General features: G+C 44.3%; 1 protein-coding gene across 8 annotated transcripts in view; it reads left to right on the forward strand.

The window, feature by feature from the left end:
• LOC139540447 (rab GTPase-activating protein 1-like) overlaps nucleotides 1-23,702 on the forward strand; it is a 145,007-nt gene that overhangs the window by 72,578 nt on the left and 48,727 nt on the right. For 6 of the 8 annotated variants that reach the window (XM_071344275.1, XM_071344274.1, XM_071344277.1 and 3 more), the window contains 4 exons: nucleotides 9,101-9,214; nucleotides 13,447-13,521; nucleotides 16,292-16,417; nucleotides 21,747-21,890. In XM_071344275.1, the coding sequence (XP_071200376.1) occupies nucleotides 9,101-9,214; nucleotides 13,447-13,521; nucleotides 16,292-16,417; nucleotides 21,747-21,890 (459 nt within the window). Of the gene's footprint in view, nucleotides 1-9,100; nucleotides 9,215-13,446; nucleotides 13,522-16,252; nucleotides 16,418-21,746; nucleotides 21,891-23,702 lie in introns of those variants that run through there. The other 2 variants (XM_071344276.1, XM_071344281.1) reach the window with 2 other exon arrangements.

The raw sequence follows: 23,702 nt of genomic DNA on the forward strand, positions 1-23,702 counted from the left end.
AAAACAATTCCCTTGCGTTGATGGCTTTTTGCAAATCCAATCCGTTTTTCTGGTTCATTCAACGTCATCACATTTAATGTTTTTGTTTAAATGACGTGGAATGTTTTTGCCCAGTGTGATATCAGCATTGCCAGCTTTTATAGTGGGGAAAGAAAATGGGACACCTTTGTTTCACACCTTTTTTTGAGAGACAACCCCTAAAGGGACAGTTGATGAACTGAGGGGACTGGAGTAAATAAGTGAGAATGGGAGAACATAGACACTTGATATTAACGTTTTAACTCCTGGCTGTGCCACTCATTGTGATGGTAATGCATTTGACTGTACCTCATGACTTCCATGGCTGTTTCCAATCCAACCACTCCTTTCAGATTCTGACCCAGGAGAACTTTCCCTGGAGGCGTGCCAAGGTTTAGTCCCCAGACAGAGATGCTCTCTGACACCATGCTGCCTGTTCATCTGAGGCACTGCTCTCCAGCGTGGTGCACTACACTGCCTTTGCTCGTTCTCAATCGGGGGGGGGGGGGGGTGGTTGTGATGAGCACTTTGGCATCCCCCTGCGATCTGGGTCATGCCGCAGCAGGGTGGTCTGCTGGTGACAGGGCTGTTCCACTCAGCTGGGTGTGAGGATGGGTGAAGACATGCCCATCTGTCTGCCTCAGTCATACTGTCGTCCTCGACCAGGCTACAAGAGATCCCGGCAATGTTCTATTCGATACAACAGTACTGAGAACTTTCTGAAAAGTTCTAGAAGCATGCTTTGTGTGTTAAGTGGAACATATGTTGGGCGGGGGACACCTAACTGCACCCATCAGCAGTGTGTCAGGCCATTTCGTTCCAAAGCGTTCACAAATAGGCAGGACAAGTTAGTCACACTTGCTCATTGCAACATGTCTGATAACTGGATGCACATATTTCTTAATACCCAGCTGGCTACCCAGGAACTTTTGGATCAACTTTTGCTGTATCTAATGTGCAGTGCACCCACGTCAGCCCAGAGTAGGGGGATCTGTCTCCATAAGCACAATGCAGCTAGCTGTCTGGCTTACTGTGGCTATCTCTGAGTCTCTCGACAGGATGCTAGCATCACTTGTCAGCCGGGATCTCTCTCCACACGGATTGGACTGGCTGTCAGGTTGGGCTTAATGGGCTCTGACTGCTTCTTCTCCTGTCTGCGTCAGAGTCCACACGCAGCCCCAGCTCTGAGGTTTAGAGAAGCATCACTGCACCCCAGCAGGAGCGTCTGAAATCCTCATTACATAAACCTTGTTTAAGGGTCTGCTCGACCAAGGCTTTGATGGTCCCGTGTGGCCAGATGTAAGCATGTTCATGGTCAAGTAAATAATCCCCTATTTACTCTGAGTACCTATTCAACATTTTGACAACAGCCGTTGGACCTTTTTGTTTGATACCAGCACGAGAACACCTGATTCACCACGTCAACCAATCATCAAGCCTTTGCTGAGCGGAAACACACGTGCTGGAATAGAACAATCGTGCAATAACTGCAACAGTTTTCCAGAGATGGATTGGGCAACACTGCTTTAGACCAGACGATAGCATAGCAACACAGATCCACAACCAGCCTGTGTGGAACCTTCCAGCAGGGCTTTAAGTGATCCACTGGTGTGCCGCAGAGGTGAGCCCACCTCAGATCAATGGGCTTGAAGGTCATCGGTTTTGTATTTTTCTTCTGTCAGGGTCAAGCAGTAGCTTGTTGACTGGGCCTTGGCCAACGCAAACAGCTGGGCTCGATCCGTCAACCCGTATAGAAAACTCCAAGTCAGACTAGCTTCGAATTAGCCTTAGTAATTACGCCAGTAAAATGAATGACAGTGAGAGGACAGACGGCATCGCATATTGACCCCCCCCCCCCCGCTCTGATTCTTCTTCGCTTGTTTGCATGAGGCAGGCTTCCTTCACAGATGTTTGTGACTAAATGACCATTTGGATTCCCCCTGCTCCCTCTGCTTATTTATGGAGCCTATTTGTCAGGAACCATGGGCTTTACGACACCGCGCCACATATGAGATCCATTTTCTTACACACAGAAAGAGAGAGAAGGACAAATGGAGTAAAAGAGAGATGGCTAGACAGTGGGGCAGAGCAAGATCCGATCCATTGCACTGTTAACTAGTGACTGTGCCTGGATTGCAGCTTAGATTACTGTTTTTTCCAGACACACAACACACAACCCAGCCCTCCTCGGGGCAGCATTTGACTCATATTTATTTAATGCAGTGTAATGGTGTTTGAGTTGAGTATAATTTCCAGCCTTTATCTCGTGTATAACACCTTTTTCAAACACTATTAGTATCAGCATCTCCAGTTACTGGTGCTGACCTCAGTATACCCGGCTGTGTAGTACCCAATTCACCGGTGTATCTTGCCCGAGGTGTGAGAGGCATTCGAGTTTTGCACCTGAGTGACTTAGTTACCACCAGCTCTGGTTGCAGTGTGAGCTTGTTAGGGAATGAGGCGATGGGTGTGGAAGTGTTAGCTTGACTTGGCAAAATCAGCACTTTATTTTGGGGTGCTAAATGGGTTACCTGCCTGTGTTGCTCGCGGGGAAGTGTAATGCCTTGTCTCCCAACAGGCCCCCAAGCTGCAATTAGAATCTCTCTCTCCTTTTTGTTTCTCTTTCTGGTTTTCTTTCCCTGTTTTCACCCCCCCACACACACACCCTCCCTTTTTATCTCCAGACAGTTACTCCAAAGAGAGCCGGGTGACTAGCAAGACTGCATTACATACAGACACACACACTACACTACACTCTGACCTTATCCTGCTTCAGTTGTTTTGTTGAATCCTTGCATATGTATTATATTATGAATCATAACATGCTGTGGTTCATGGGGATTCTGACCTGGTGGGACAATGTTTCCGTGACATGTTATAATGAGGGAGTGGAAAGAAAGAGATTCTTGAATGGTTTCTTTATGATACGATTGTATTGGTGAGGATGGTCTTTGAGACCCTGGTAAATCTAGGTCACCCCATGCCCACATAATGTTCCTACAGTCACCATCCAGTACAGTAGTACATCATGCTTAATGATGGTAGTGGGTCTGGAGTAGGGTTGTGGCGGTCACCAAATTTGGTCAGCCTGTGATTATCAAGCAAATAACTGTCAGTCTCACGGTAATTGACTGTTAATTAACAAACACATGTAGCATTTCCTGTCTTCCACACAAGCCACCGGTGCAGACCTTTTGGAACACCTACATTTTAAAACGTCTAAATCCATGTAATATAGCATACACCTTCACAATAAATCCATTATTTATTTTAGATAGGTCTAAAGAAGCATGATATGATTTTTTTTTTGTCTAATTCAGAAGAACAGAATAGCATACGTCGCCAAACCCACTGGATACAGGTTATCTACAAGTCTCTGCTAGGTAAAGCCCTGCCTTATCTCAGCTCACTGGTCACCATAGCAGCACCCACTCGTAGCACGTGCTCCAGCAGGTATATCTCACTGGTCACCCCCAAAGCCAATTCCTCCTTTGGTCGTCTTTCCTTCCAGTTCTCTGCTGCCAATGACTGGAACGAACTGCAATAATCTCTGAAGCTGGAGACTCATATCTCCCTCACTAGCTTTAAGCACCAGGTGTCAGAGCAGCTCACAGATCACTGCACCTGTACATAGCCCATCTGTAAACAGCCCATCTATCTACCTACCTCATACCCATACTGTATTTATTTATTTATCTTGCTCCTATGCACCCCAGTATCTCTACTTGCACATTCATCTTCTGCACATCTACCATTCCAGTGTTTAATTGCTATATTGTAATTACTTTGCCACCATGGCCTATTTATTGCCTTAACTCCCTTATCTTACCTCATTTGCACTCACTGTATATAGACTTTTTGTTTTCTTTGTTCTACTTTATTATTGACTGTATGTTTTGTTTATTCCATGTGTAACTCTGTGTTGTTGTATGTGTCAAATTGCTATGCTTTATCTTGGCCAGGTCGCAGTTGCAAATGAGAACTTGTTGTCAACTAGCCTAACTGGTTAAATAAAGGTGAAAGAAAAAAAATATATATATATAGGAAGAACTGTCCACAATTAATTTGTCAGCCAACAAGATGAGTAGGCCTAACGAACAGCAAAAGCACTAGCCTATGTTAATCTAGCAATGTGCACATAAGCTATAAGCACAAATATTCAATTAGTGGAAAACACCATTATCAAAAGTTACCGCAAATGCAATTATGCATGTAATGCTTTTATTATAAATGTGTGTTTTAATGGTGAAAATGATCTTCCCCAAACTTGAAACTCCCACGCTGCTTATGTATGCCAGTTAGGCTCTACACCCCTTGTAAAGCAAATTAATGTGATTAATTTTAAGAAGTTATTTGGCCACTTCAGTTGTGATACAAACCTTATTAAAACATATAGGCCTATCGGCTAGTCTACATGAGGTGTGTGACTATGATTCGAAAAAGTCACAAGAAAAGGCATTGTTTTTTATGCTGGGCATCATTCACAAGTGATAATATACAGTTGAAGTTGGAAGTTTACATACACCTTAGCCAAATACATTTAAACTCAGTTTTTCACAATTCCTGACATTTAATCCTAATTCCCTGTCTTAGGTCAGTTAGGATCACCACTTTATTTTAATAATGTGAAATGTCAGAATAATAGTATCAAGAATTATTTATTTCAGCTTTTATTTCTCTTATCACATTCCCAGTGGGTCAGAAGTTTACATACACTCAATTAGTATTTGGTTGCATCAAGTAAAAGGCTAATATTGTCAACCATCAGACTATTCTTGATTTAATCTTGTCTTTACGTATAATAAATAAAATGTGTGAGATTTGTTTTTGATTTAGAATAAACCATTATTGTGCACCTGGCAACGGGAAAAAATAATTGGAGGACACTTTTTGCGTGGTTCATTTCATGCCAGCCAGGTAGACTATTGTCCTGTTGTAAATATAAGTAATGTGCTTAATATTAGGAAAGTAGAGAAATAAATATAGTAGGCCTAACCTATAGTAAGCTGATGGGCTCTACTGAAAAGAGGAGGATCCCATCACTTTTTCTTGCGCTATTGCATAGCCTATAGAAATGTGTTTTCATTAGATTTTCGATTACATTTGTATTGATATCAGAGTGATTAGAGGGACAATAGAGGGCGGAGTACCAGAGTCATGAAGGCAGTCAAATTCATGTGACCGCTTTGTCACGGTGATTAGGCTTCTCCAAGCTCAGATGCTGCTGATGGTCATTAGTAGCCTACCAAACTTGCTAACTGCCGTGACCGCTGGTGTGGCGGTAATACGGTCACCGCAACAGCCCTAGTCTGTAGCGCCACACAAGAAAAATAGCCCCCTCCTTTGAAATGATAAAGAATACACACGCATGCCCACATTTCACATATACGGTGGGTTCCGAAATTGACAACCTTGCTAAAGATGAGCAATAATGACTGTATAAAATAAAACATTCAAATACTGAGCTGTATTGTATGCTCAATAAAATGGGGAAATTATTTGTCCCATATATCTGTCCCATATTACTTCTACAGTAATGTGGATGCTACCATTATTGCACATAATCCTGAATGAATCGTGAATAGGGATGAGTGAGAAGGTAAGTGTCAAATATCATACCCCCCAAGACATGCTAACCTCCCCTGTTATTTGTAATGTCTTGGGTTATTACCTTTTAACCCACTAATTTTCTCACTCATCATTATTCAGGATTATCTGTATTCATGGTAGTATCCACATTCATGTAGATTGTGTTTAGAAACATTCTTATTTATAATATAAGTGACTCCCAAAAATACAATACATTATTTAACATTCATTTCTATTCGGCACAAAATAATCTGAAACGCAACCAAAACGAACTGCAAATGCGACCAGCAAGTTTGTATAGTTACAAGCGTGATGGTAGTCATTGCGTGCTAGGAATATGGGACCAAATACAAATCATTTATCTATTTATAATCATCTTTATGGGTGTCAATTTTTACCCCTACCTTTTTGAGAGAAAAAAATATTACTTGTTAAACAAAATCTTTCTTTGAGCAATTGTATTAGTGTAAAATAATATAATTCCCCACATTTTATTGAGCGTACAATACAGCTCATTATTTAAATGGGTTTATTTTATGCAGTCATTATTGCTCATCTTTATCAAGGGTGGCAATAATGTCGACTCCACTGTACATACGCAGACAAATACACATTGCCAATGTCATTGACCAATGCGCACACACACACTCAAATCGTTGCTCATACCTTCTGCCTTCTCTCCCTTTCATCTCTGTTCCTTTCTTTGAGAGCAGTGTGACAGCAAGCCAGTGGCACGGAGCAGAGACGCCAAGGACATTGTATCAGAGAACTGGCTCATCTGAAGAAGTAGAGAGGAGACTTAACCTTATTTACTGGCTTTAGGTGACTAATGGCGCCTTAAATTAGTAGTGACGTGCCGTTAATTTAATCAAACTGTTTACAACTGGCCCTGTCAACGAGATTCCTCCAGACCCAGATTGATGTTGCCATGGTACTGCGCTTTGTTTAATTATTAGACTGGTTAGAGTGGTGTGGAAGGGGGGATTGTTCAGAGAGTATGTGTGTACATGTTCATGCTGGTATCTATGGTATTGTTATACTCTTCATATTCTCAAGAAATGCCAATACACATTGCACTAAGAAACATCCATGGCTTTTGCTCTAGTAATGGACGAATATAAAACGGTTAGTTCCAACCCACCCATAATGCGTCGTGTGTCATACCACCTCCTCGTTTCCAATCTCGTTAAGCATTACAGGTTGTCATGTGCCAAGCTGGCAGCAGCAGCCACAGTCAAACCCTTCAATGGTCTGTTTGCTGCCTTAAATGAATCCGTTGCTCCCTAAGCTGTTCTTAGGCTACTAGCTACGCACATCCAATTAGTATTAGCTGGACAGAATCATAACAAAACAAGGCCTATGTCATAGTAGTGTGTTCTAACCCAGTCCTCTATGAGACGGACACTGCTGTGGCACATATCTGTTATTTCAGTATGATATTTGAGCAACACTTTACTTAAAACCTGACGGTACTGTATAATGCTTTATAAACATGTATGAGCTGTTATATAATGTTTTATAATACTGCTTTATACGGCTGTATAAAGCCCCCCACCTTTCCCTTCAGTGCAGCTTCAATTCATCAGGGCATGGACTACATTTACATTTACATTTAAGTCATTTAGCAGACGCTCTTATCCAGAGCGACTTACAAATTGGACTACAACATGTCGAATGCGTTCCACAGGGATGCTGGCCCATGTTGACTCCAATGCTTCCCAAAGTTGTGTCAAGTTGTCTGGATATCTTTTGGGTGGGGGACCATTCTTGATACACACTGGAAACTGTTGAGCTTGAAAAAGCCAGCAGCGTTGCAGTTCTTGACACAAACTGGTGCGCCTGGCACCTACTACCATTTACCCTCTGAATGGCATATATACACGATCCATGTCTCAAGACGTAAAAATCCTTCTTTAACCTGTCTCCTCCCCTTCATCTACACTGATTGAAGTGGATTTAACAAGTGACATCAATAAGGGATCATAGCTTTCACCTGAATTCACCTAGTCAGTCTGTCACGGAAAGAGCAGGTGTTCTTAATGTTTTGTACACTCAGTATATATCTATTTATCTTTCCATTTTTTTTGCTCTCTGTCTCTCATTCTCCCCCCTTTATTCGGCTGTAGACCTGTGGTCAAGGTCAACTTTTACCTAATGTGAGCTGAATGGCATGTTAGCCTGTGTGTTGATGCTCATGCCAGGCAGTGACCACCCCTGGCTTACTTCAGTCCTATCTGACCATGAAGAGGGTTGCAGAGCGGGGTGAGACTGTGCCCCACTGCTGACAACAGTTTGACCCTTGACCCCCCCCCCCCCCAAATAGCATCATATAGCCTATATAGTGTTATACTTCTGACTAAAGCCCAACGTAGGTCTGAAATATGATTTTCCCACTGGTGGAAGGCATCATTGAATGCTATCTTATCAGAATTGGAGAAAGGCATTCTTTACCGCGTCCTGAAAAAGACGGTGATCGGCTTTGATTGAATAGAACCCCCAATTTCTCACTTCTAACGCGGAATGTAGAGGCAGATCAAACAAGCCCACATAAAGAGCAGCTTTCAGTTGTAGAGCGAACGAGAGAAAGCAGCAAAATAAGTCAGCAGTGCTTCTCTCCACTTCACTTTAACTCCATTGCACACAATTAACCCCATTGTACACAATTAACCCCGTTGTACACAATTGAGTGTCATCTACTTTGGTGCATTTTGTTTTGACTCGTGCGCCTCTCAAACTCGCAAAGCCTGGCAGTTCCTCTTCTGTGATACAGGTGAACTAGAAAGAGACCAAATGAGAATGACAGTGTATTTTCACTTTCTATCACGCACACTGTCACTCTCACTCATTCTCTCTCACACACACACGCGCGCACGCACGCACGCACACACACACACCAGTCAGAGCCGTCAGGGTGCCGGGGCCTGTTTTATCTGCAGCTCACAGTTGTTAGTGTGAGAATGCCAGGCTGCCAGTCATCCTGGAGGAAGTGCTGCGCTGCAGATTAGAAAGCCCAGGCAGCAGCTGAGTGGAATGGGACATCACCAGGCGCTCACACAGAATATGCTCTGAAAACCAGAAAAAATCATTCTCTTTCTCCTTCTGGGCTTTGTCTGTCTCTCGCTCTCTCTCTCTCTCGGTCTCTCTCTAGTCTACTGACTTAAACATGTTGGGTGGCGTTGTTCCTCTGAATATGTTTCCTTGTGCATACTATAGCTATTTGAATAATGCAAGGATGTTTAGTGAAGTTGTATGGTGTATTGATAAAATGTCCAATTATACATTTCTTTCTGACTATAGGTCGTGTTGCTTGTAGGTATTGAAAGACTGGAATAGCTATTTAGAGTCTGTTGGAAATGATCTTGTTCATACGTGCCTCTATGTACACAGTATAGTGCTGTGTTCACACACAATCACATTTCATATTTATAGTTGCATTTGTATGTAGAGTAAAACAGTCACATATGTCTTACACAGCCCTTGTTTTGTGTTGCAGAACTCGGCTCAGGACGGAGTGATCACCAGAGACATCCACCGGACCTTCCCTGCTCACGACTACTTCAAAGACACGGACGGAGACGGACAGGACTCCCTCTACAAGATCTGTAAGGTACGGATGGATGACACACTGGCGATCGACGTTTATGAAAGCATGTACACTCCCAACCTATTTATTTGGACAGTGAAGCTAAAACGTTTAATTTGGCTCTATACTCCAGCATTTTGGATTTGAGATCAAATGTTTTTAATTTGTATGTATGAAAAAAGCCTCAAATAAAAGGTGACATTCTGTACTGTCGCCTCATATGAAACATTTGATCTCAACCCCAAAATGCTTGAGTATAGATCAAAGTTAAATAGTTTTAGCTTCAGTGTCCAAAGTAATGCGTAGAGGAGTGTAGCTGTCAGAATTAATTTGTGTTTCTGTATCACTAAAACTATTGTTAGATGACTTGCGATAGCAGCTAAAAGCTTACCTTGTATGATGACCCGATACGTACTGAAGACATAGATGCACAGAAAAGTACTCTGAACAGAAACATACAAGCTAACACAAACCACACAATACTCCACACACCAAGTTGCCATAGTAACATGTTAGTATGCACACCGATACAATAGCTAACTATGTATCTTGCTCAAAACCAACACATAAGCTTATAGTTTTAAAACATGTAACTTAAATGGAATATAGATAAGGTATGAATCCAGAATGATGTTTCATTTTCTTTCATCTGGTAATTCAGAGGACACAGAAGGATGCTGTGGTGAAACAACGGATTGAAAGACACACACACACACACACACACACACACACACACACACACACACACACACACACACACACACACACACACACACACAAAGTGTCTTAACTTACCAACTATGTCAGTTTAGCACCAGGCTTTCATTTGTATGCAAATACATGTAGATTGCCTGTTGATCGGGTTGGTTAGTTCCTGAAGAGACATATACTTTTAGCTCCTATTCTATTCCTACAATGCTTTTTGTCCAGATAAGTTCAAAGGACATGCATTGTCCTTGTGAAGGAATTGGGTCAGGACCACCATTAATAATTTTTTGAATAATTACAATCTAAAAGGCAAAAACTGATCCCAGATCAGAACTCCTACTCTGAGACTGAATACGGGCCCAGAAGAGGAGGAAACGGTAATATAATATAAATCTTATTTACTTTTAGCAGGCGCTTTTATCCAAAGTCATGCGTGCATCCATTTGATGTGTATGGGTGGTGCCAGGATTCAAACCCACGACCCTGACATTACAACAGCTATGCTCTACCAACGGATCTACAAAGGACCACAATATTAGGTCAAATTCTCCACCATGTGATTGGTTGTGCTCCAAACGATAATCATTACACACAACAGCCAGCCACAGTTAATCTGTCCCGGCTGACAAATAGGAATGTCATCTATCCTGGACTCCCATCCAGCTAGCACTGTACATCCGTCTAACCGTGGCAGAGCGGGCTGAATGGCAACACTCCATCAAATGTCTCTTACTCTCAAGACAGCCTGGCGGAGTATAGCTCCTCAATTACACTTCCCTCTGTATTTCAGGTGGAAACACATAGAAAAACATATTTAATTTCTGTTTTAAAAGCAATGGACTGTGGAGAATGTTACAGCAATCAAGACTCATTGACATAATATACTGTTTATAATATGTATGTAATGTTATAGTCAACTGTGGATTTTATTTGAATTCACTTTAAGGTTAACATTTAACACCAATAATTATGTCATAAACAATCAAGATGGCTCATCTTTGCACCCAGAACCAAGTCCCTAGAAACTACATGATGCCAGCTGATGAGAACCCTGTATATGCTGATGGTGTGAATTAATAAGATAATTCATCACGTAGCCACTCATGCCATTAATTGTCATCAATTATGTCCTGCTTATGACATTGTTAAGTAGGTCCTCGGGACAGAAGGTTCAAGTGACGTTAGAATATGTGCAGTAGTAGGGCACAAGGCTCTGGTCAAAAGTAGCACAGTATTATCAAAGATTTTGTAACTAAACCAAGATGGACCACAGCTTGTTTCCAATGGGAACAAATTAGTCATCGTGGGCTTCCTCTCACTACCATATTTGGCAGTAAGTGACAAAGCCAACTGGTTGCTTCAGATTTATACATCCAGTGAAATATGTCTCATTGTTTTATCTGTAGTATTATGCAGAGTAGGGTGTCATTTGAGGCGTAAAGTGTACAGTGCATTCTGAAAGTTTCAGACATTTTGTTACGTTATAGCTTTATTCTAAAATGGATTAAATAAATAGAAATCTGTATCAATCTACACAGAATACCCCATAATGACGAAGCGAAAACAGGTTTTTAGTAATGTTGGCAAATTTTAAAATAAAATAAAAACCAGTAATTCCTTATTTACATAAGTATTCAGACCCTTTTGTTATGAGACTCTAAATTGAGCTCAGGTGCATCCTGTTTCCATTGATCATCCTTGATGTTTCTACAACTTGATTAGAGTCCACCTGTGGTAAATTAATTTGATTTGGAAAGGCACACACCTGTCTATATAAGGTCCCACAGTTGACAGTGCATGTCAGAGCAAAAACCAAGTCATGAGGTTGAAGGGATTGTCTGTAGCGCTCCGAGACAGGATTGTGTCGAGGCACAGATCTGGAGAAGGGTACCAAAAAATGTCTGCAGCATTGAAGGTCCTCAAGACTACAGTGACCTCCATCATTCTTAAATTGAAGTTTGGAACCACCAAAACTCTTCCTAGAGATGGCCACCTGGCCAAGCTGGTCAATCGGGGGAGAAGGGCCTTGGTCAGCGAGGTGACCGAGAACCTGTTGTTCACTCTGAAACTTCCAGAAGGACAACCATCTCTGCAGCACTCCACCAATCAGACCGTTATAGGAGAGTGGCCAGATGGAAGCCACTCCTGAGTAAAAGACACATGACAGCCCTCTTGGAGTTTGCCAAAAGGCACCTCAAGGACTCTCATACCATGAGAAACAAGATTCTCTGGTCTGATTAAACCAAGATTGAACTCTTTGGCCAGAATGCCAAGTGTCACGTCTGGAGGAAACCTGGCACTATCTCTACGGTGATGCATGGTGGTGGCAGCATCATGCTGTGGGGATGGTTTTCAGCAGCAGGGACTGGGAGTCTAGTCAGGATCGAGGGAAAGATGAACACAGAACCTGCTCCAGAGAGCTCAGGACCTCAGACTGGGGCACAGTTCACCTTCCAACAGGACAACAACCCTAAGCACTCAGCCACACCTGAGTTGTCTTGGCTTCGGGACAAGTCTCTGAATGACCTTGTGGCCCAGCCAGAGCCCGGGCTTGAACCCGATCAAACATATCTGGAGAGACGTGAAAATGCTGTGCAGCGATGCTCCCCATCCCACCTGACAGAGCTTGAGAGGATCTGCAGAGAAGAATGGGAGAAACTCCCCAGATACAGGTGTGCTAAGTGCCATACCCAAGAAGACTTGAGGCTGTAATCACTGCCAAAGGTGCTTCAGTAAAGTACTGAGTAAAAGGTCTAAGTACTTATGTCAATGTGATCTTTAAGTTTTTTATTTGTAATACATTTGCAAACATTTCTGGTTTTGCTTTGTCATTATGGGGTATTGTTTGGAGATTGATATATTTATTTTTTTATCTATTTTTGAATCAGGCAGTAACGTTAAAAAAAACATGTCAAGTCAAGCGGTCTGAATACTTTCCGAATGCACTGTATATCTTTCCCTGCAATAGGGTGATTCCCCAAACTGTGGATTTCGAGGAGGCTGTTTTGCCAACTGTGCTTTGAAGAAGACCGAACCAGGGAGCTATCTCTCTCTCTCGCTCTCTCTCCCTCTCTCCACCCTCCCTCTCTGTTGTTAAATCTGCCCTTTGAAAATAGGGCTTTACAAAGCTTTCCATCTTGATTGGCCCAGCAAGATTAAAGTCACGCAGATAAAGATGGTCCCGCAATAGGCTTTCAGCAAGAAACAAAGGAAATATGCTTTCTAATGCTGTATGAGCCGTGCAAATGGTTCTCTCCCAACTCAACATGTACTATCGATGTGAGCGAGCTGATAGTACTATATACTGGAAAGCATTTCACTGCACCTTTTAGACCGGCTGGAAACTGTACGTGATGACAACATTTCGATTGTTAGACCATTAAAAGGCTTTCAAAACAGACCGTTGATAATGAATGATAACAATGTTGATAACAAACACAAAAATGTGTCTTACTCAGTATGTTACATGCAACACACACACACACACACACACTCTTATTCATGGTATGAGGTGGCTGACATTACTGGCTCTCTGCTTTGTTTTCCAGGCCTATTCAGTCTATGACGAGGAGATTGGTTACTGTCAGGGACAGTCCTTCCTGGCTGCAGTGCTCCTACTGCACGTAAGTGGGGCTCAAACCTCAATACAATGTCTATGGAACCCACAGAGTGCAGTTGAGAATGAAGTCTGCACTATTGTGATTATCAATTTAATTCAATAATACATTGGCTCTGGAAAACTATTGCGGAGCGCAGAGTTTGGATAAGTGCAAAGTGCACGTATTAAGATTCAGTTGTATTGGGACTGATTGTGAGAACAATGGAGAGAAGGAAAGTTAAGGTTTAACAAATGGAGGAGAGTGCAGCAGGAACAGGGTAAACAACAGGACAGTAAGTCTGAGGAGATGGGAGGGAGGGAGGGGGAAGGATGGAGGGAGGGAGGGGGAAGGATAGATGGAGGGAGGGGGAAGGATGGATGGAGGGAGGGAGGGGGAAGGATGGAGGGAGGGAGGGAGGGGGAAGGGTGGATGGAGGGAGGGAGGGGGAAGGGTGGATGGAGGGAGGGAGGGGGAAGGGTGGATGGAGGGAGGGAGGGGGAAGGGTGGAGGGAGGGAGGGAGGGGGAAGGGTGGATGGAGGGAGGGAGGGGGAAGGGTGGATGGAGGGAGGGGGAAGGATGGATGGAGGGAGGGGGAAGGATGGATGGAGGGAGAGAGGGAGGGAGAAGGAGGGATGGAGGGAGGGAGGGAGAAGGATGGATGGAGGGGGAAGGATGGATGGAGGGAGGGGGAAGGATGGATGGAGGGAGGGGGAGGGAGGGAGGGAGGGGGAAGGATGGATGGAGGGAGGGAGGGGGAAGGATGGATGGAGGGAGGGAGGGGGAAGGATGGATGGGATGGAGGGAGGATGGAGGGAGGGAGGGGGAAGGATGGATGGAGAATTGGAGAGGGGGATGGATGGAGAATTGGAGAGGAGAATTGAGGGAGAATTGGAGAGGAGGAGGATTGAGAATTGGAGAGGAGGATTGAGAATTGGAGAGGAGGATTGAGGGAGAATTGGAGAGGAGGAGGGTTGAGGGAGAATTGGAGAGGAGGAGGATTGAGGGAGAATTGGAGAGGAGGAGGGTTGAGGGAGAATTGGAGAGGAGGAGGGTTGAGGGAGAATTGGAGAGGAGGAGGGTTGAGGGAGAATTGGAGAGGAGGAGGCTTGAGGGAGGCTTGAGGGAGGCTTGAGAGAGGCGTGAGGCTGGCGTGAGGGTGGCGTGAGGGTGGCGTGAGGGTGGCGTGAGGATGGAGTGAGGATGGAGAGAGGATGGAGAGAGGATGGAGCGAGGAGTGGAGCGAGGATGGGGGAGGGAGGGACAAGAGATGGATGGCGGGAGGGAGGAGAAGTGGAAATTAAGGAAGCCGAGATATGAAAGGAGGAGTGGAGTGATAGAATGGGGGGAAGGGGGTGTTAGAGAGGTCCTTCGGAATGCAGGAGGCTGGGGAGGTGTCCAGAATATTAATGGCCCATTCAGCCCAGGACACAAGGTCTACCTGATTAAATACCCACTCTGTCTCTGCTTGTGGGTGGGTGTCTCTCTCTCTCACACACACCGTCTCACTCACAACACAAACACTGTGTATTAAAGGGAGGTGGGGCATACTCACACCTTTTCTCTTTCACACTGACACTCCCACCTTCTGGTTTTCTTTCACACTCAACAGATTCTCACCTTGTTTCGCCCTCCCTCACACACATCCTTCTTTCTCTTTTAGTCCCTCTCTCACTTTTCCCTATGCTCCAACCGTCTCCTAACTCTTCCCCAGAGGGTCTAAAAAAACCTCCCTCTCAATCCACAGAAAACAACACTTTCAAGTAACCAGAGACTCCGCCAATCATTTATCCTACTCCTGTTTACCGCAGTGCATTGTTTATTAAGAAAAGCCTATTAAGAGCTGAAATGTCAACATTATATCAATCTTAACTGTATATATATCTTTATATATACTGAGTTTACCAAACATTAGGAACACCTTCCGTATATTGAGGTGCACCCCCATTTTTCCCTCAGAACAGCAGCCTCAATTCGTCGGGCCTTTCTTGCCAGGCGCGCCAGTTTCTGTCAAGAACTGCAATACTGCTGGGTTTTTCACCCTCAACAGTTTCCCGTGTGCATCAAGAATGGTCCACCACCTAAAGGACATCCAGCCAACTTGATACAACTGTGCATTGGAGTCAACATGGGCCAGCATCCCTGTGAAACGCTTTCGACACAGTCCATGCCCCAACGAATTGAGGCTGCTCTGAGGGCAAAAGGGGGCGCAACTCAATATACGGAAGGTGTTCCTAATGTTTTGTGCACTCAGTGCCTTCAGAAAGTATTCACACCCTTACACTTTTTCCACATTTTGTTTGTTACATCCTGAATTTAAAATGGATTAAATATATGTTATGTCACTGTTCAATACACAATACCCCATAATGTCAAAGTGGAATTATGTTAGAAGGCATTTTTACAAATAAATAAAAAATGAAAAGCTGAAATGTTTTGAGAGAGTAAGAATTCAACCCCTTTGCTATGGCAAGCCTAAATAACTTGCTTAACACGTCAGATAATAAGTTGCATGGACTCACTCTGTATGCAATCATTTTGTTTAATAAAACTATCCCTTCTCTGTACCTCACACATACAATTATCTGTAAGGTCCCTCAGTCGAGTAGTGAATTTCAAGCACAGATTCAGCCACATTAAACATTATTAAAGTGACTGGTGTTCCAAAAGGTCAAAGGATAAAATGAAACAACTTCCACTTGACCTCCCCATATCTCAGAGCTCTCCTTCTCTCGTTCCTCTGTTGGTACACTCTAGCTAACCCCCCACTGGTTCTGTTTGGTCCTGTGGCTGTAGATGCCTGAGGAGCAGGCCTTCTGTGTGCTGGGGAGGATAATGTATGAGTACGGCCTGAGGGAACTCTACAAGAACAACTTTGAGGATCTGCACTGCAAGTTCTACCAGCTGGAACGACTGCTCCAGGTTAGTCCGCCCGCTTCACTGAAGCCCTCTGGAAAAACTTCAAACCGAACTTAATGTCACATAATGATTGTCATCGTGTGTTGTGTTGCATGCGTGTATGTGCGCACATCATCAGCGTGTGTATCTGCAGACACTTAAACCGTGCTCTATGCACCTTAAAGATGGAATCCGCAGTAAGGGGAAACGGCGCCACTGTCCACCCTACAGACATTATTGTTTTTGTTTTGTTGACGAGGTCGGGAGAGCTGGGAGTGCATCGCGCAATCGGACGTAGCAGTTTGACCATTAAGGATTCCATCTTTAAGAGCACGGACTGACTCTGTTTTTGTAAGGGCCAGCCTTAGGTTCGTTATTAGGCAAAATACACTCCAAATTGTTTAATTTTGTACAGAAATCAATTTTAGCCTCCCCTAGTAGGCTTTTTTTCAACACTGGGTTAGTATTGACAAGCTAGCTCCCCAAGGCTAAGGAATATTAGCATTAATCGCTAAGGGTTGGCATACAGGTGGAAGTAAGCCAGTTTCTCTTTTCTCTCCAGCTCTCTCCTTCACTCCCTCTCTGACGGCGCTTTCTGAGCTGTGATGATGATCGCTTGCTTGACTGAATGACTGATTTACACTAGTCTGTCAATCAATGTATTGGCATATACAGTGCCTTTGGAAAGTATTCAGACCCCTCGACTTTTTCCACATTTTGTAATGTTACAGCCTTGGATTAATGTTTTTATTTTTGAATCCATCTCAGCAATGTACACACAATACCCCATAATGACAAAGTAAAAACCGTTTTTTGAAAGTTTAGCAAATGTATTAAAAATAAAACCAGATACCGAGTGGCGCAGTGGTCTAAAGGCACTGCATCTCAGTGCAAGAGGCGTCACTACAGTCCCTGGTTCAGGTCCAGGCTCTATCACATCCGGCCATGATTGGGAGTCCCATAGGGTGGCGCCCATTCGGCCCAGCGTCGTCCGGGTTAGGCCGGGATAGGCCGTCATTGTAAATTAGAAATGTATCTTAACTGACTTGCCTAGTTAAATATAAACTAAGTATTCAGACCCTTTGCTATGAGACTCGACATTGAGCTTATGTGCATCCTGTTTCCATTGATCATCCTTGAGGTGTTTCTCCAACTTGATTGGAGTCCACCTGTGGTAAATTCAATTGATTGGACATTATTTGAATTGTCTGTATAAGGTCCCACAGTTGACAGTCCATGTCAGAGCAAAAACCAAGCCCCGAGGTTCAAGTAATTGTTCGCAGAGCTCCGAGACAGGATTGTGTCGAGGCACAGATCTAGGGAAGGGTACCAAAGAAATTCTGCAGCATTGAAGGTCCCCAAGAACACAGTGGCCTCTTCTTAAATGGAAAAATTTTAGAACCACCAAGTCTCTTCCTAGAGCTGGCCGCCCAGCCAAACTGAGCAATCGGGGGAGAAGGGACTTGGTCCGGGAGGTAACCAAGTACCCGATAGTCACTCTGACAGAGCTCTAGAGTTTCACTGTGGAGGTGGGATAACTTTCCAGAATCAAATTTTATTTGTCACATGCACCGAATACAACCGGTGTAGTAGACCTTACAGTGAAATGATTGCTTACAAGCCCTTAACCAACAATGTAGTTTTAAGAAAATACCAACAACAACAAAAAGTAAGAGATAAGAATAACAAATAATTATAGAGCAGCAGTAAATAACAATAGCGGGGCTATATACAGGGGGTACTGGTACAGAGTCAATGTCAATGTGCGGGGGCACCGGTGTCGAGGTAATCCAGGTAATATGTACATGTAGGTAGAGTTATTAAAGTGACTATGCATAGATAATAACAGAGTAGCAGCAGCTTTCTGGGGGGTGCAATGCAAATAGTCTGGGTAGGACATGCAGCGCTCCACCATTCAAGCCTTTATGGTAGGTTGGACAGACGGAAGCCACCCCTCAGTAAAAGGCACATGACAGCCCACTTGGAGTTTGCCAAAAGGCACCTAAAGAATCTCAGACCATGAGAAACAAGATTCTCTGGTCTGATGTAACCAAGATTGAACTCTTTGGCCTGAATGCCAAGTGTCACGTCTGGAATAAATCATGTCACGTCTGGAACAAATCATTACAAACAGTAACCAGCCAAGTAGAAGTTACACAAGTCAGAAATAGAGAGAAAATTAATCCCTTACCTTTGATGATCTTCATATGGGTGCACTCAGCAGACATTAATTTACTCAATAAATGTTCCTTTTGTTCGATAAAGTCTCTTTATATCCAAAAACCTCAGTTTTGTTTGCGCCTTTTCTTCAGTAATCCACAAGCTCAAACGCAGTCAAAACAGGCAGACAAAAAATCCAAATTGTATCCGTAAAGTTCATAGAAATATGTCAAATGATGTTTATATTCAATCCTCAGGTTGTTTTTAGCCTAAATAATCGATAATATTTCAACCGGACAATAACGTTGTCAAAATAAAAGGTAAACAAGCAAGGCACTCTCGGTCGGCGCTTGAAAAAGCTCTGTGACACTTTAGGGTCCACTCATTCAGACTGCTCTTACTTACTCATTTTTCAGAATACAAGCCTGAAACAATTTCTAAAGACTGTTGACATCTAGTGGAAGGCATAGGAACTGCAATTTGAGTCCTAAGTCAATGGATACTGTAATGGCATTGAATAGAAAACTACAACAAAAAACAAAAAAACTACTTCCCGAATTGATTTTTCTCAGGTTTTCGCCTGCCAAATCAGTTCTGTTATACTCACAGACCTATTTTAACAGTTTTGGAAACTTTAGAGTGTTTTCTATCCAAATCTACCAGTTATATGCATATCATATCTTCTGGGCCCGAGAAGCAGGCAGTTTAATTTGGGCATGCTTTTCATCCAAAATTCCGAATGCTGCCCCCTACCCTAGAGAAGTTAAACAAGTCAACATTCACAAGGCCGCAGGACCAGATGGATTACCAGGACGTGTACTGTGAGCATGCGCTGACCAACTAACAAGTGTCTTCACTGACATTTTCAATCTCTCCCTGTCCGAGTCTGTAATACCAACATGTTTTAAGCAGACCACCATAGTGCCTGTGCCCAAGAACACTAAGGTAACCTGCCTAAATGACTACCAACACGTAGCACTCATGTCTGTAGCCATGAAGTGCTTTGAAAGGCTGGTCATGGCTCACATCAACACCATCATCCCAGAAACCCTAGACCCACTCCAATTTGCATACCGTCCCAACAGATCCACAGATGATGCAATCTCTATGGCACTCCACACTGCCCTTTCCCACCTGGACAAAAGGAACACCTATGTGAGAATGCTATTCATTGACTACAGCTCAGCGTTTAACACCATAATGCCCTCAAAGCTCATCAATAAGCTAAGGACCCTGGGACTAAACACCTCCCTCTGCAACTGGATCCTGGACTTCCTGACGGGCCGCCCCCAGGTGGTGAGGGTAGGTAATAAAACATCTGCCACGCTGATCCTCAACACAGGGGCCCTTCAGGGGTACGTGCTCAGCCCCCTCCTGTACTCCCTGTTCACTCATGACTGCACGGCTAGGCACAACTCCGAAACCATCATTACATTTTTAGATGGCAACAGTGGTAGGCCTGATCACCAACAACGACGAGACAGCCTATAGGGAGGAGGTCAGAGACCTGGCCGTGTGGTGCAAAGACAACAACCTCTCCCTCAACGTGATCAACATGGTCCAAGCACACCATGACCGTTGTGAAGCGGGCACGACAAAACCTATTCCCCCTCAAGAGACTGAAACGATTTGGCATGGCTCCTCAGATCCTCAAAAGGTTCTACAGCTGCACCATCAAGAGCATCCTGACTGGTTGCATCACTACCTGGTATCGCTCTGGATAAGAGCGTCTGCTAAATGACTTAAATGTAATGTAAATGCAACTGCTCGGCCTCCGATCGCAAGGTGGTATTGCGAACGGCCCAGTACTTCACTGGGGCCAAGCTTCCTGCCATCCAGGACCTCTATACCAGGCGGTGTCAGAGGATGGACCTAAAAATTGTCAGACTCCAGCCACCCTAGTCATAGACTGGTCTCTCTGCTACCACACAGCAAGCGGTACCGGACCGCCAAGTCTAGGTCCAAGACGCTTCTAAACAGCTTCTACCCCCAAGCCATAAGACTCCTGAACATCTAGTCAAATAGCTACCCAGACTATTTGCTTTGCCCCTCCCCTCACCACTGCCACTCTCTGTTTTCATCTATGCATCGTCACTTTAATTAACTCTACCTACATTTACATACTACCTCAACTAACCGGTGCCCCCGCACATTATTATTTTTTTAACCTTTATTTTACTAGGCAAGTCAGTTAAGAACAAATTCTTATTTTCAATGACGGCCTAGGAACAGTGGGTTAACTGCCTGTTCAGGGGCAGAACGACAGATTTGTACCTTGTCAGCTCGGGGATTTGAACTTGCAACCTTTTGGTTACTAGTCCAACGCTCTAACCACTAGGCTACCCTGCCACCCTGCCGCCCACATTGACTCTGTACCGACACCCCCCTGTATATATATATATATTTTTTTACTGCTGCTCTTTAATTACTTGTTAATTTTATATCTTATTCTTATCCGTATTTTTTTTTAAACTGCACTTTTGGTTAGGGGCTCGTAAATAAGCATTTCACTGTAGGGTCTACACCTGTTGTACTCGGCGCATGTGACTAATACGATTTAATTTGAAAAGATGAACAGAGCAAAGTAAAGAGATCTTTGATGAAAACCTGCTCAAGACCTCAGACTGGGGAAAGAGTTCACCTTCCAACAGGACAACAAGCACTCAGCCAAGACAACTCAGGTGTGGCTTCGGGACAAGTCTCTGAATGACCTTGTGGCCCAGCCAGAGCCCGGGCTTGAACCCGATCAAACATATCTGGAGAGATGTGAAAATGCTGTGCAGCGATGCTCCCCATCCCACCTGACAGAGCTTGAGAGGATCTGCAGAGAAGAATGGGAGAAACTCCCCAGATACAGGTGTGCTAAGTGCCATACCCAAGAAGACTTGAGGCTGTAATCACTGCCAAAGGTGCTTCAGTAAAGTACTGAGTAAAAGGTCTAAATACTTATGTAAATGTGATCTTTAAGTTCATTTTTTATAAATTAGCAAACATTTCTTAACCTGTTTTTGTTTTGTCAGTATGGGGTATTGTGTGTAGATTGATCAGGAGTAAAAAACAATTTAATGCGTTTTAGAGTAAGGCTGTAACGTCAAGGGGTCTGAATAATTTCTGAATGCACTGTTTATACCGTGAAATGAACTCCCCTTTCTTCCTACTGAGTGGTTTCATCTACTCCTATTACTTTTTCCAGGAACAACTCCCAGAACTCTGGTCACACTTCCACCACCTCAATCTGGAAGCTCACATGTACGCCTCTCAGTGGTTCCTCACGCTCTTCACAGCCAAGTTTCCCCTCTGCATGGTCTTCCACATCACCGACCTCCTGTTGTGTGAGGTAAGAAGTTAAGAAGCCCCAACACTATTGTTAAGACTCATTTTAACACTACTCCTTACCCCAACACTGGTCCTAACCTTAGTCCTGGTCCTAACCTTAGTCCTATTCCTTACCCCAACACTGGTCCTAACCTTAGTCCTATTCCTTACCCCAACACAGAACATTACCAACCTGCTGTTGGTACACTAAACTTAAAGGGATACTTTGGGACTTTATCTACTTCCCCAGACTCAGATGAACTCGTGGATATCATGTTTATGTCTCTGCGTGCAGTTTGAAGGAAGTTGTTAACTAGCGTTAGCACAGTGACTGGAAGTCTATGGCACTGATTCTCAACTGGTGGGTCTTGTGGGAGGTTTTAAATGGCTCGCGGGTATAAAAAAAAAGTTTAACCCTTTGGGCCTTGGTCAAAATCAGTGCACTATTAAGGGAATAGGGTGCCATTTGTGACTCAGCACTGTGGCCGTTCTCGCTCCTTCTCTCTGTGATTCTCTCCTCTCTCTCTCTCCCTCCCTCCCTCTCTCGGCCCCCGGTCGGAATAATTAAAAGTTTCGTATGTGTTTCTCAGCCAATGAGCCGCGTGATGAGAATCTGTTCCTCTCCTCCGTGCCTCCCTTTTTTTCTCTCTCTGTCTTTCTCCCCCTCCCCTCCATACATTTCTCTTTTTTCACGGGAGAGGTCACTTTCTTATTGTTCTTGACTTTACCCATGCCTCAATTTGATTTGTTTTTTTGTAATTCTGTTCTAATTTTTCTCTCTCTTTTTGCTATGAAATTGCTTTACCTCTCCCTTCCCCTGTGATCTGTTGTGCTTCTGTGGTCCTTTTCTTTTCTCCACACCTCCTGTCCCCCTTCTTTCGGTTTCGCTCTCTCTGTGTCACTCTCTCTGTGTCGCTCTCTCTGTGTCGCTCTCTCTGTGTCGCTCTCTCTGTGTCGCTCTCTCTGTGTCGCTCTCTCTGTGTCGCTCTCTCTGTGTCGCTCTCTCTGTGTCGCTCTCTCTGTGTCGCTCTCTCTGTGTCGCTCTCTCTGTGTCGCTCTCTCTCTGTGTCGCTCTCTCTCTGTGTCGCTCTCTCTCTGTGTCGCTCTCTCTCGGCGTCGCTCTCTCGGCGTCGCTCTCTCTCGGCGTCGCTCTCTCTCTGCGTCGCTCTCTCTCTGCGTCGCTCTCTCTCTCGTCGCTCTCTCTCTGCGTCGCTCTCTCTCTGCGTCGCTCTCTCTCTGCGTCGCTCTCTCTCTGCGTCTGTCTCTCTGTGTCTCTGTCGCTGTGTATCTCTGCGTCTCTGTCGCTGTGTATCTCTGCGAGAGGGGGACACGGAGAGAGGGGGACACGGAGAGAGGGGGACACGGAGAAAGAGAACTTAAATTCACACAGGACACTAGATAAGACAGGAGAAATACTCCAGATATAACAGACTAACCCTAGCCCCCCGACACATAAACTTCTGCAGCATAAATACTGGAGGCTGAGACAGGAGGGTTCAGGAGACACTGTGGCCCCATCCGATGATACCCCCGGACAGGGCCAAACAGGCAGGATATCACCCCACCCACTTTGCTAAAGCACAGCCCCCACACCTAGAGGGATATCTTCAACCACCAACTTACCATCTTGAGACAAGGCAGAGTATAGCCCACAAAGATCTCCGCCACGGCACAACCCAAGGGGGGGCGCCAACCCAGACAGGAAGATCACGTCAGTAACTCAACCCACTCAAGTGACGCACCCCTCCTAGGGACGTCATGGAAGAACACTAGTAAGCCAGTGACTCAGCCCCCGTAATAGGGTCAGAGGCAGAGAATCCCAGTGGAGAGAGGG

Source organism: Salvelinus alpinus, chromosome 15 (genome assembly GCF_045679555.1).
Source record: "Salvelinus alpinus chromosome 15, SLU_Salpinus.1, whole genome shotgun sequence".
In the NCBI taxonomy this organism is placed as follows: Eukaryota; Metazoa; Chordata; class Actinopteri; order Salmoniformes; family Salmonidae; genus Salvelinus; species Salvelinus alpinus.